The sequence below is a fragment of the Nuphar pumila genome, chromosome 4 (genome assembly GCF_984573655.1).
Source record: "Nuphar pumila chromosome 4, dmNupPumi1.hap1.1, whole genome shotgun sequence".
NCBI lineage: Eukaryota > Viridiplantae > Streptophyta > Magnoliopsida > Nymphaeales > Nymphaeaceae > Nuphar > Nuphar pumila.
The window spans coordinates 4,064,485-4,078,845 of NC_143252.1; the positions used below are offsets into that span (position 1 = coordinate 4,064,485).

At 35.3% G+C, this 14,361-nt stretch overlaps 1 protein-coding gene across 1 annotated transcript in view; it reads right to left on the reverse strand.

Moving 5' to 3' along the window:
* Positions 1–406: 406 nt before the first annotated feature.
* ABH1 (ARM repeat superfamily protein) overlaps positions 407–14,361 on the reverse strand; it is a 39,699-nt gene continuing 25,744 nt past the window's right edge. The window contains exons 13-19 of the mRNA XM_090002281.1: positions 13,541–13,659; positions 12,690–12,828; positions 11,955–12,455; positions 1,660–1,959; positions 1,105–1,271; positions 914–1,025; positions 407–685 (exon numbers count right to left, since the gene is read on the reverse strand). Of these exons, the coding sequence (XP_089858407.1) occupies positions 581–685; positions 914–1,025; positions 1,105–1,271; positions 1,660–1,959; positions 11,955–12,455; positions 12,690–12,828; positions 13,541–13,659 (1,443 nt within the window). The 3' untranslated portion in view covers positions 407–580. The remainder of the gene's footprint in view (positions 686–913; positions 1,026–1,104; positions 1,272–1,659; positions 1,960–11,954; positions 12,456–12,689; positions 12,829–13,540; positions 13,660–14,361) is intronic.

A 14,361-nucleotide genomic window follows, 5' to 3' on the forward strand; every position in this document is an offset into this window, starting at 1 on the left:
AATATTATCCAGGTCAACCTAAACGCAACCCAAGTAGCGGCCAAGTATATCACATGTACTTGTATGGGTAAATATTTGTTTTAAATAGTCTAAAGCCAAGCCTGTGTGTTGGCCGACAAGGACTCCACTCATCTGGTAGGGGTGACTTGTGAATGTCATTGACAGGACATAACAAGTTCGAAACCCACATGTAGCGTTACTTGCTGCAAGGTCGTAGCTGGGTGTACTCCATTGTGGGGAGATCTCAAGGGTTTTACCAAACAGAGGCCAGCCAACGTGTCGTCAAAAAAAAGGCCATGTTTGTTGGGCTATTTTAAGAGATTTCAATGCAAAGTTGCAATAGAACCGTATCTAAAACACAGGCCGCTCTTCCCAAAACAAAACAAAAAAAAAAACTCCAGGATCAGCAGAAATGAAGATAATTAGAAGGAAAACAAATGCCTCGTACAATTTTACAGAATGATGCATCCCCAACACTCCAACAGTGAGAATAAATTGAACTGCTATTAAATACGCACTAATGTCACACAGCACACTGTTAAATTAGATCACTTAAAGGAAAAAAAAGAATGAAATCCCATTATCTGTACTGGCGACGTAGCCCTGCATATACAGCTTTTAGAAGCAGTGGATGTGCATCCTCCACAAGCACTTCGCTGTCGACTTTCTCAATATGCAGCCAAATCTAGAAACCAAGACATAGCTATAATAATTTAATAATAACAATAGCCACAAAACTATTTGGCTAAAAATTTGAAGACGAAAGAAAAAACAGAAATAGCAATAAAAACAAAAGAGAAGAATAGCAACATGCAACACAACCGCATGCACGAACACACACAACTTTATCAAAAACGGAAACCAAAATTTCCATCTCTGATAGCACAAGATGATTAGATTGAGTTAAGTTTACCTCATTAGCATACTGCCTTGTGAAAGACTTGGCATAACCCAAAACACAGCGCCGCCATTGCTCAGCCTCTCCAACATCATAGCCATTGCTTATCCCATTCAAGTTCAAATTACTACAGGTGGATAAAAGGAAAAATAAGAAACAAACCATTTATAATCCTTGTGCTTTCAAAATTAGACTGTACAACAAACCGTGGCTTTGGTTGTCCCTTTTGATGATTGTTTGTATCTGCCATGGAAGGTTCTTCAGCATCAACAGCCATTGGATCGACATTCTCAAATTTCTCACCAGCAGAAAATTTGGGCATACGTTTCACAAGCACATCACCAAAACTTCTATACAATTCAATGAAGAAAGCCTGCATTATGTAATTACTGTGATTTGCCAACCCATTAAAACAGTACCAAAGTAGCACAGGCAACAAAACCACTATGAGTCTATGACCAAGAAATTTGGAAGATAAATATCATTTCAGAGTTGAACATGCAAATGCAAGATAGCAAAGTCATCCTCAACAATAGTAGCGTAGGAAGGGGTGACTACAAGCAAGGTACTTCAGAAAACAACTGCACAAAGTTTTGGAAAAATAAAAAAATCTCATTCTTCATATAATGCTCTTTTCAAAAGCACCAACCAAGGTTTTTGGGTGGGTATCGTTTGCTCCAACTGAGCATGAGTGGGGAACTTCACTAAACTATAGATCTTTCTGTTATAAATAAATCTAACAACAAAAAAAAACACTATACCTCATTCTCCAAATGTGCACGTGCAAAGAGAGCCTGCTTGGCTTCCAAGGACTCCTGAACTGTAACCTCCTCTTCTTTTGCTTTGTCAGCATATGATTTCAAACGTTTCAACCTTCCTGGTGGCTCTGCTTGTACAGGCTCACCATTTACAACCTCGAGCCTTGATTCAGCAATCACAAGCTCAGCTGCTGCCTTTGAAGTTGCATCCTTAGTGGATAGCACACTTTCCTCTAGCAAAGCGATCTCTTTTCTAAGGTCAGAGATACGATTACATGTTTTGCTTATTGCATTCCTTAGTATCTGTGATTTGAAAAAAAAATAATGATATTGACAAAGGAAATCTAGGTATCCATCATAATATACTTTTCTATTTTAGAAGTTGCAACACATGTTCCAATATCAATCCTCATGAACAAGCAACGATGGTCTATTAAATATGCATTCATTTTAATCACACTCTGGCTGACAAGATACAGGATGAATATGTGGAATACATTATATCTCAAACCCACACAATCCAAAGACATTTCTTAGCAGAAAACATAGTTTATTATGCCCTTGTAATATATTTAACAAGCAAACTTCATCCTACAGAGCATCATGAAATGATGGGAAAGAAAACAGAACATAAAAGAAACAGCTTAGCCGAGTAGAGTAGACGAGGAACAAAATGAAGAACCTGATGTGCAAAATCAAAATATACTTGATGGTTCAGTCAAACAGATCATGTAACTCTATACTGCAGGGGCATAATAAAATGGCAAAGTAGCTAATAGAACATGGGGAGTGTATGTAAGCTTTGCGAGTATATGTTAAATAATGTAACATAATTTAATATGTAATCTCATAGTTTTAGTTTACTTTTAAATGTTTAGTTAGGATTAGGTTAGTTTATTTAACTAGGTTAGGCTTCTTTTTCTTTTTTAGTTTATTTTTGGACTTTTTTGGCTTTGTGAATTTTTTGACCAAAGTCAAAAAGCATAAAGTAGAGAGAGCTGTTGGACTCCCAACAGCTCTATTTAGAGTCGTTGGGAGCTCAACGACTCTCTAATTCCCTCTCTCCCTTGTATTATAAATAAGGAGTGATCCCCTTGTGTTTTGTGTAAAGGCTTTTCATAAAGCCCTTTCACATTCAATAAAGAGGTTCATTTTTTATGCCCTTGTGCATGTGTATCCATGCCATTTGTGCACTTGTGAGAGTTCTCCTTGTGCCTTTGTGCACACCTCTTGTCTCAAGTATCGTGTGTGTACACACTCTCTTTATAAAGATTTTCACATGGTATCAAAGCAGGGTTGCTTGGGGAAAGAAAATCTTGCGGTTCTTCACAATATTGAGTGTCTCAAAAAGTATGCCTTCAACTTTCTTAGAATTGGTGTGAAGACTTCTCTTCATCCAATATTTTAGAAGATTACTACAACAAGTAAGATTTAAAATTTCATTGTGGTACGTATTCTTTTCTCTCATCTTATCTCTCTAATAGGTGAAAAAGACTTTCATTTCTCACTTGGCTTTAAGCTCAATGGCTCCAATTATCATGTGTGGGCCAGAAATATGGAAGCCCATATTAAAGGAAAAGGGCTTTAGGGTTACGTTCAAGGCTCGATTCCGGAACCGAAGCCTAAAATTACTTTGGTTGAAAGAGGAGAAATCAAAATTCTTGAGGAAGATGAAACAACTAAGGCTCTTGAAGAATATAGCAAAAAACATGAGGAATGGGAAATGAAGAACTTCAAGATTTTTGTTAAAATATGTGTACTCGTATATATATATATATATATATATATGTGTGTGTGTGTGTGTGTGTGTGCAATACCCGATAGGGGTATTTCTGTCATTTTGTATTAGCTACATAGTAGTTTTTAGAAAATAACTATTTATTTGTTTTTAGAATTAGTTTATATTTTTTGTTTTTTGTTTTTTGTTTTTATTTCATGCAAGTGGGGGCCCCACATAGATTCGTTTGGGGCTCCCAACGTCTCTATGGGGAGGCCCTTTTGGCCTCTCCTTTTCCTCTCTTCTTTGTACATAAATAGGGGTTGCTCCCCTTGTATTCTACATGGCCTTTAGGCCCTCATTCAATAAATTATGTGCAACTTATGGCTCTTCGTAGGCTTCTTGTGATGTCCCTTAGTGGACCATTGTGTTATTCCTCATTATGAGGTTATGTTTGTCCAATGTTGGACCTTATGAATGCATTATGCATTCTTGTAATTCATTTCCGCATACTTTCTAACATGGTATCAGAGCAAGGTTGTGATCGAGTTGCTCTTTGGTGTACCGAGAAGCATGTTATTCAAGAAATGTTAAGAAAAATGGTGAAGTTTTCTTATTCTCTCTCTTTTCCTTCTTAAAGCTATTTGGTATATATTCTTTTTCGATTAAATATCATGCATTTGTAAAGAAATATCTACTTCCTTAATAATCTATACGTATGTGTTTTTTTATTGTTATATTTTTATTTCAAAATGTATTCTTTTCTCATTTAGTACTTGTGTTTTTTGGTTCTTCATTAAGCCTTTGCTTTTGTGTATATCACATTTAATATATCTTAAAAACTCTTAAATGATAATTATTTAGATCGGTGAACTTGTTTGTCAAAAACTAAATATATGATTGCTTAAAACTTCCTTTAATGGGTCGTTAATCGTGTTTATCGTTCAAGCATAAGTTGATGACAATCTTGAACTCGTGTGTATGGATTTAGGAGTTTTTGTGATTTTATTGTTGTTTTTTAAATCTTGCATATGATTTAAAGCTTTGTATTAATGGACGTCTTTGAATTTAAATTTTTATCAAATAACATTGGTATTTTGAAGTTATCTCTTGCATATTTGCTTAAAAGCATGAATTTCATATGTATGAGAAGTTTTTTAATGAAAGTTGGGTTGAGATTGAAATTCTTTAACATATAAAAGCTTGTGATAATAGGCATATTTTTCTTGCCATGAGTAGGAAAAATATGTTTATTAGAGATTCTTCATGTAGTGATATATGAATACCTCTAGTAACTCTTGTGTATGGAGTTCTTCCATTTGGAGTTAAATTTTTATCTTTCCTCTTTGCTTTACATACTTGTTGTTGAGTGTTGTGTGGTTCTTATTGTTAAGTACTATGTGTGATACTTCTACGGTTCTTATAAGAAGAGTGTTTGTTCTTGTTGAGATCCTTCGAAGTTTCGAATTGTTCTTTTGAAAGTTTTGTTGTGGGCTTTTGAAAGTCTAATTGTAGAATTTCAATCCCTTCTACAAGCTTGATCCTTAAGTTTTAGTTTTTCTCTTAATATTACAAATTTTACAAACTTGTCTTTTTTTTTTAGAATCTTTCCGCATGAGTTTCATATTTTACCACATCTATTAAAGAATGTCCATATTGAACTAAATTTGTTATTTCAAGATATTGTCATTCGACATCTTGTATTACATAAAATTGCATCTATTATCATTTAATTGCATTTTATATCTATCATGATTAAGGCTTTGGGATTATAGCCCAAACTTCTTTCTTAAATCTTATAACTCTTGTATATGCATTTGTGAGTTTGTATTGTATTTTTTGTGCACAAGTGTTTCAAGTGTTTTTGTTGTGCGTATATGCATGCATTTTTTCCAAGAATATTGTGATATTTTTCTTAGTACTTTGTGCACAAGTAGTTAAGATTTTATTTGACTCTTGGATTATCCCAAATTCGTTCTTACACATGACATTACTTAAATATTTCATGTCATTACATAATAAGCCTTTTTGGTATAAATGATTTTTTTGAGTTGATCATGATTAAACATAATTTATGCAAAATTATTGTTTTAAGGCATATTGTTGTGATTGATTGTATTGGACCATTGAATCGGCCCTCTTTGTAAAATCACCGATTTAGAAAATGAGTTCCTTAAATATTTATTGCCTTTTTATGGCATTTATATTTATTCATCACAGGTTGTTTTGCATCATTTGTTTGGCCTTATTATTGTGATATTAGAGATGTTTGTTAAGGTGAATTATGGGCACCTCGTGTTATGTCATTTTGGGTTGTCAACTTATAGTTTGACTCTAAAATGACTTGTTATGTGATCTCTAATTATGAGTGTGGCACTCATTTATTTTTGGATATTGTTTTTATGGATGCTCTTATTTATGTGAACCTGTGATGGATGTTTGAAGTTTGAAACCTTAAATGTTTTAAGGTATATTAAAATTAATGTTTTATTTGTTAAATGTTTGTCATTACAAGTCTTATTGCCTCAAAAGTCTTTTCCTTTTATAACTCTTATTTAAGTGTCATTATATGTAGACAAGATTTTTTATTACACCGTTGTGTGTTGGTAGCCTTTTGTTGGCTTTATTCTCTTGGTCTAGTTGTTGAACACACTTGTCTTGAGTGTCATTATATGTAGACAAGGCACGTTGATTCACACCATGGTATGTGATTTTAGTCCATGTTGGAATTTGTGTCTTTGTTCTAGTCGCTGAGATGTATGCCCATGGTTGGCTTCTTTCACTCATTTCAAGTGTCATTTTTTGTAGACAAGACATGTATTGTGTTTGAGCCCATGGTTGGCTTGATACTCTTGTTCTAGTAGCTGAACATACTTGATTTTGAATGACTTGTTACGAAGACAAGAGATGCTTTTGGTCTACGTTGACGTGTATTCTTTTGTCCTTGTCGTGGATACACTCATTTCAAGTATTATTACATGTGGACAAGAGGTGTTTTTACACACCTTTGTGTGTGTCTTTTGGCGTTTAATGGCATTATGATTATATTTTTGTTCTAATAGCTTATACACTTGATTTGTGGGTTTTGGAGGACTAATGAGGTAGTTGCTTTTAGTGGATGAACTATTGTTGAAATTTATGAAATTTCATTCATATTTTGTTTTCTTTTAAATACAAGTGAATCATATCTTTGATATGCATATTTTAAAATCAAATTGATATTTTGGCATTTAATCTATATATTAAGTGCTTATGTTTTTTCGGCCACTTTTGTATTTGATATGCAAAATGAGTTTTTTGTCATTTGAGTGAAATTTTCCTAAATGTGTAAGGTTCTATACTCAAATAACATTCATTCTTGAATCTTGGGTGGATGTTTTTAATATACTTAGTCATATCATGTTTTTTATATGACATTTGTTTGACATAGATCTTCTTCTTCCTAAAGATGTCAAAAACTCTATTGTTGATCCATGCGTGTTAAATATGCTTTTATAAAGCCCCTCTTATTGAAGTTCATATTTGTCATGCCTTTGGGCATTTGTATCCGTGCTCTTCTGTGTGCACACTTCTTACTTCCAAGTATTGATAAATTCCTTTGAGTACTTATTGGGCCTTTATGCAAAACGATTTATGGAAGTTGGTACACTTCATATGCATTGTCTCTTTGAAGACATTATACATTGTTTTTCTTGAAGACTTTTTCACATAGTATTGAAATGATTAAGTAGTTTTTTAATTATCCTATTATGATCTGCCATTTAGATATCCTTTTTTTGGGATTTGTTTGAAATGTCTCTTAATAGACATATTTCATCTTAGTAAATCATGATTTACCGTCATCCTTAAGGAATGCTGCCTCTTATCTAATGATTTGAATTGTTACTATCTTGTTTAAAACCACTCTTGCTTTTCAATATATTATTGTTGCAATTCTTGGGTTAGAATATTTTATTTTTCTTGTATACTTTGAGTCTTCTCTTGGTTTGTTCTTTCTCTATAGGATAGTTAAGATGTGATGCCTTAAATACATCATGGATTCGATCAATGGAGGTACTGTGGGGATGATCGCCAATAAAGACATTTTTTGAAGACTTACATTTGAAAGCATTTGTTGAGATGTCATAAAGATGGAGATTTCCCTTGAAGAATTAGACTTCTTTTCAAGACTCTTTTTGTATTTCCAAACTTTTGGGTTTTTTTTCCCCGCAAAGTTTGAAGGGGGGTGTTAAAATATGTGTACACACACACACACACACACACACACACACACACACACACACACACACACACACATATATATATATATATATATGTGTGTAATACCCGATAGGGGTATTTCTGTCATTTTGTATTAGCTACATAGTTGTTTTTAGAAAACAATTATTTATTTGTTTTTAGAATTAGTTTATATTTTTTGTTCTTTGTTTTTATTTCAGGCAAGTGGGGGGCCCACATAGATTCGTTGGGGCCTCCAACGGTCACAAATGTGACCGTTGAGGGCTCCCAATGTCTCTATGGGGAGCCCCTTTTGTCCTCTCCTTTTCCTCTCTTCTTTGTACATAAATAGGGGTTGCTCCCCTTGTATTCTACATGGCCTTTAGGCCCTCATTCAATAAATTATGTGCAACTTATGCCTCTTCGTAGGCTTCTTGTGATGTCCCTTAGTGGACCATTGTGTTATTCCTCATTATGAGGTTATGTTTGTCCAATGTTTGACCTTATGAATGCATTATGCATTCTTGTAATTCATTTCCGCATACTTTCTAACAATTTTGTCGTGGATCTTCTCTTCCGTTGAGACTAGAATCAATGCCAATATTATAAAGTTTAAAAAAGCTTCTCAAGCGTGGGAGCACCTTGAGAAGATGTACACTTCTAGAGACTTGTCCCACAAGTATTACCTCCAAAAGAGGGCGCTAACCCTTCTTCAAGGTGAGATGACTATAAGGGAATATTTTTCGAACTCTCTTCCATTTGGGATGAGCTTGCTATGCTCGAACCTAAGTGGAGTGAAGAAGTCATAAAGCTTCGTCATAAACAACTAAAAGAAGATCGATTTTTCAACATTTTGAATGAGCTAAGGCCCGAGTTTGAGCAAATTAGATATTCTCTCCTATCCTCCTTCACATCTCCCTCTCTTGAAGACGTCATTACAAAATTAAGTGAAGAGGAAACTCGTACGGGCATTAGCAAGCAAAATCCAAGTGTTCTTGTAATGCCCACAAATCAAGATAAGTGTGATGGAGCAAATGCCATTTCTAGGCCCGGAAACAACTTGAGGACATATAAACCTCATTTTAAAAGCCAAAATCAAAATCGTCAAGGCGGAAGAAGGAACTATAGCAAAATTGTGTCACTTTTGCAAAGATCCAGGTCATATCAAACTGATTTGTCCTAAGTGAAAGAAATTACTAGCAATGGTCACCACATCTCAACCACAAAAAGCGGAATCTACAAATGAAGCTCTATCTAAATCAAATTGTGGAAGCTATTCAACCACTTCTTAAGGAAGCCATTTTCGATGCCGCCGTGTCTACTCCTCCAGGTAAAACCTCTTGGCTTTTAGATTCTGGTGCTTCATTTCATGTCTCCAAACATTTTCTCTCTTTCCGAATATTTTGAAAGTTCGTCACCATCATTTGTTTCAACCGCGGATAGCACTTCTCTTGAAATTAAGGGAATTGAAAATTTTATAACCTAAAACTTCTTTATTCCTAAAATTAGATTTATACCAAAATTGAATTTGAACTTACTTTTCGTCTCTCAACTCTCGGACCTTAGGTGTGACATTCAATTCTCATCTAATAAATGTTTAATACATGATCACCGGTCCGGGAGGTTGATTGGAGAAGGCACTAGGAAGGAAGACTTATACTACGTGGACTCTTTTCAAATTCCTAAAAACCCCTTTTGTAATGTGGCACAACATAAAGACATAAATGTTTGGCACAAAAGACTTGGCCATCCCATTGTCACCAAGTTGTCATATTTGAACTTTACTAAAAAAATCTTTGTAAAAATATTTTCTCTTGTAATGATTGCATTCTTGAAAAAATGAGAAGTATGCCTTTTGAACAAAGATCTATGTTTACCGCTAAACCTTTTGAAATTATTCATTTGAATGTTTGGGGACCGGCACTTGTTATATCCAAGGGAGGTTTTGCCTATTATGTGATTTTTGTGGATGATTTTTCACAATTTTGTTGGATATATTTTTTCAAACATAAGCATGAAGTCTTTACATGTTTTAAATCATATCACATGATGATCAAAAATCAATTTAATAGTAATTTAAAGATATTTAGGACCGATTCTGGAGGTGAATATCTATCTTATGAATTTAAGAAATATCTTGAAAACTATGGTATTGTCCATCAAAGATCATGTCCTATGACCCCACAACAAAATGGTTTGGCCGAAAGGAAGCATAGGCATATCATTGAAACCACTAGAACCCTTCTTATTTCCCAAATTATTCCAAAAACAAATTGGGTCAAAGCGGCTCTTGCTTTCGTTTATCTTATTAATCGTCTTTCATCTAAAAATTTAGATAAAATCTCTCCTTTTGAAACTCTATATGAAAAAGAAACCTAACCTAGTTAAATAAACTAACCTAATCTTAACTAAACTTTTAAAAGTAAACTAAAACTATGAGATTACATATTAAATTATGTTACATTATTTAACACCCCCTCCCCCCCTCAAACTTAGGGTGACATAACCGAAAGTTTGCCAAGAAGGAAGTTAAATCTTTGAGAGCACAGCGCTTTGGTGAAGAAGTTTGTCAGTTGGTATTCTGATGTAACATATAGAAGGTCTATGGTTCTTCTTAAGTATTTTTCACGAACATAGTGGCAGTCCATCTCAATGTGCTACGTGCACTCATGAAATGAGTGATTTTTGGCAATGTAAAATGCACTTCTATTATCACAACATAGTTTTGTGGGCCCTTGAACTTGAATATTCATATCTTCCAGCAAGCTACGAATCCAAACAATCTTCATGGTAGTAGATGTCATTACTCTATATTCGGCTTCTGTGGATGAAAGTAAGACCTTCTGTTGTTTCTTGCATCTCCAGGAAATTAAAGATTCTCCTAAAAAATACAAAAACCAGTGGTGGAGTGACGGTTATTTGGGTCACCTCCCAAATCAGAGTCAGTATAAGCAATTAAATTTAATTCAGAAAAAGAATATAGAAATACCCTTGTTTACTGCACCCTTTATGTATCTGATAATGAGAAGAATGGAGCTCATATGAACTGTAGTAGGTGCATGTTGAAATTGACTAGCAACATGTACTGCATGAGAAATATCAGGCCTCGTAAGGCTAAGGTACGTTAAAGATTCAGCCAGTTGTCGATAAGGTGTGGGATCTTTTAGAAGAATTTCATCATCAATCTTCATCTTCGAACCTACTATTTCAGGAGTTTCACAGACCTTGTCATCTGTGATTACTGATCGGTCAAGAATCTCACAAGCAAGTTTAGTTTGAGACAAAAAATAGCCTCACATTTCATGAACGCACGAAGCACATTGAGATGGACTGTCACTGTGTTCGTGAAAAATACTTAAGAAGAACCATAGACCTTCCATATGTTACATCAGAATACCAACTAGCAGACTTCTTCACCAAAGCGTTGTGCTCTCCAAGATTTAACTTCTTTCTTGGCAAACTTTCGGTTATGTCACCCTAAGTTTGAGGGGGGGAGGGGGTGTTAAATAATGTAACATAATTTAATATGTAATCTCATAGTTTTAGTTTACTTTTAAAAGTTTAGTTAGGATTAGGTTAGTTTATTTAACTAGGTTAGGTTTCTTTTTCTTTTTTTGTTTATTTTTGAACTTTTTTGGCTTTATGCTTTTTTTGACCAAAGTCAAAAAGTATAAAGTAGAGAGAGCTGTTGGACTCCCAACAGCTCTATTTAGAGCCGTTTGGAGCCTAACGATTCCCTCGTTCCCTCTCTCGTATTATAAATAAGGGGTGATCCCCTTGTGTTTTGTGTTAAGGCTTTTCATAAAGCCCTTTCACATTCAATAAAGAGGTTTATTTTTTATGCCCTTGTGCATGTGTGTCCGTGCCATTTGTGCACTTGTGAGAGTTCTCATTGTGCCTTTGTGCACACCTCTTGTCTCAAGTATCGTGTGTGTACACACACTCTCTTTATAGAGATTTTCACAGTATACACTTGGTTACCTTTTCAGACTAAGCTCCTTTAAAGACCATAATCAAAAGGAAAACCAGAACCTCAAAAAACAGATTTCATGCATACAACAATCATATGATTGTATCAAGTTGATACTATTGAGAGAATAACAATAGGAAAGAAGATGCTTTAACTATCTTAAATCTTCCACCAAACAATCATGATTTTCCAATTAAGAATTAAGCATATTTTGACAGAAGTGTCTCGTAATTCCTAGAGCAGAAAGTATTCAGCAGACATACAAATTTCATTTGCTTCGATTTACTACTTTTAAACTAAATGTATCACATGAACAAAAAAAAACATCCATACATTAAAATGCAACCAACACATAAACCATCAAACAGCCCTATAGTCTATAAAAGTGTGTACCTCCCATGGCTGATCTGAAGTATGGAATTGCTCAACATTAGCAGGAGAAAAAACCCAACTAACAATTGCTAGATTAGATATAAGTCTATAACCCATCATCCGATCAATGGTGATAGATGTAATCTGAGTGCTGTTTTTCCAAAATAGACTGACTTCCTCCATTAGCAAAAGTTGATGGTCCTGGTCAGAACATAACTTTGCAATGACCTGACCATATCTCTCCAACACTGTGACTAGATGTGTGAAACTTTTTGCTCCAATGTCAAGAAGTGTCTGGACAACCACCTCAAGAGCAACTCTTGGACCATGCACTGGTACTACTTGCTCCTCCATCCATGAAATTACTTCACGAGCTGTTCTCTTTCCCTTCACCATGCTTTTAAGTTCTGCTGAGAGAGCAAGCTCTGGTGTGCTTTCGCTGCTGTCATCTCCACCATATTTGAAGAGAGGTCCACCCATGGGTGGAAGCAACTCCTCTAAGACAGGGGTATTCTCTATACTCTGCAAAGAGGAAAAGATAATCAAAACATGAAGAGGCATTGCAGCAGTGGTTGAATCTGCTCATACCATAACAGGCAGAAAACTATGCACAGACTCAAGCCGGAACTTGCTCGTGCAAGATAAAGTATATCTTCATAATCACAAACAGGGAAAAAGAGAAAAGACTCTCAATACATTAAAAGCTAAGAGGCTGAGATTTTGTTTCCTTTAAGCCAACAAACAGGAATGCACTACCTGCTTGATTTTGTCCCAGTATGACAAACGGACCTCTCTTTCTAATACTTCCTGCACAAAAACTCGTTGTGGTGCCCATTTTGGAAGGTCTAAGACATATGCCCATTCTTCCCATGGCCAAATAAATTGGAAGTTGGACCTGGAACACAACATCTAGTATGTTAACAAAAGGTCGCCAATTTCTATTTTAAAGAAAATACACAGTAGCAGCAGTTTCAATTCTTACACAGAAGCTATCAACCTTTAAATTTTAGCAAGATATTTTTTATGTCTGTCAAAGAATCCCTTAAAAACCACTCAATGATTGCTAAAACCGATCTAATGCCCTCACAGTTATAGTGGAGTTAAAATAGGGCAGACACAACCTTATTACGTAAAGAATAAAACTCGGCATAATCATGCACAACAAGCAATTCTGTAAAACACTCAGGAAGCCACTGGAAGAAAGAAATGATAATTAACTATACAGGATACTTGACCATGTATTATAATAGAATGTCAAATGTTCAAACCAAAGGGTCTACTCAACCATCAGTTAAAGAATATTCAATTTTCAAAATGGGGAAGATATTCTTAGTTACTCATTTGCACAATTAGCACAGATGTCTTCCAAGACCTACAATCAAACTGTGGAGGTATTTGGCTTTCAATTATTGGTATGCCAATGTTTTCAATCAAACAAAAGACAGAAACTGGCAGTAATTTGCAGTGTTTAAAAACCCCTAGGCATCTTAAATTATGCTGACACCATGAAATAATTAAGAAAGAACAAGATGGACAAAAAATAAATATACAGCCACCCATGAGTTGAGCTCTTAATTTCAAATGTTAACCATCTAAGCAACACTTACAAGTGATGTGAAAACCACTGTATGAGCCGAGTGCGGCATTCCATATCCAGATCTCCAATCTTTTCAAAAAGGGCACGTACGGCTCCTGCAACAACTCCAGGGAATGCTCCTGGAAGGGCCTATGAACAGAGCCCGAATTTTGTAAGAATAACAAAGCCAAGTTTCACAGATAAATGAACCAAATGCTACTATTTTGTAAACTACTTTTTTTAACCATTTCAAGACAAAAGAATAAAAAGAGGATCTTACACAAGATAAAACAAGAGATCAATCTGAACATAATGCTAGGGCAGTATTAAAAACAATTTGATCAAGAAATAATTTAGAAGTAATAACTTGACAGTTATCAAATACTTATCTATTACCAGCCACTCCAAGAAGGAGAATTAAAAAAATTAAATATTCAGAAGCAACTATTCAAGAGTAGGTAGATGTTGGATGGTACACCTAGGATCTACGGCAAAATTCATGTTTTGCCGTACCGGGTGCAGCAAAATTCATGTTTTGCCGTACCGGGTGCAGCAAAATTCACGTTTTGCCACACCGGGTGTGGTCAACCCGCTTCCAGAGTTATCGTTGTCCAAAATGGACTTGATCAACTTTGACCGAGTCCATTTTGGTCCACTTTAAAAAAACTCTTGTTTTGGGGGTGTTTAGGGCACGACTCCTCCTCTCCTCTTCCAATGGCAGCGAAGGCCTCTCCTGCTCTTCCGATGGACTCTCCTGCTCTTACTACGGTAAGTCTCTTTCTCTCTCCTTCTTTCTCTGCCTCCTCCTCCCTTTCTTGTTCTTCCTTCTCCCTCCTCTCGTTCGTGCAAGGG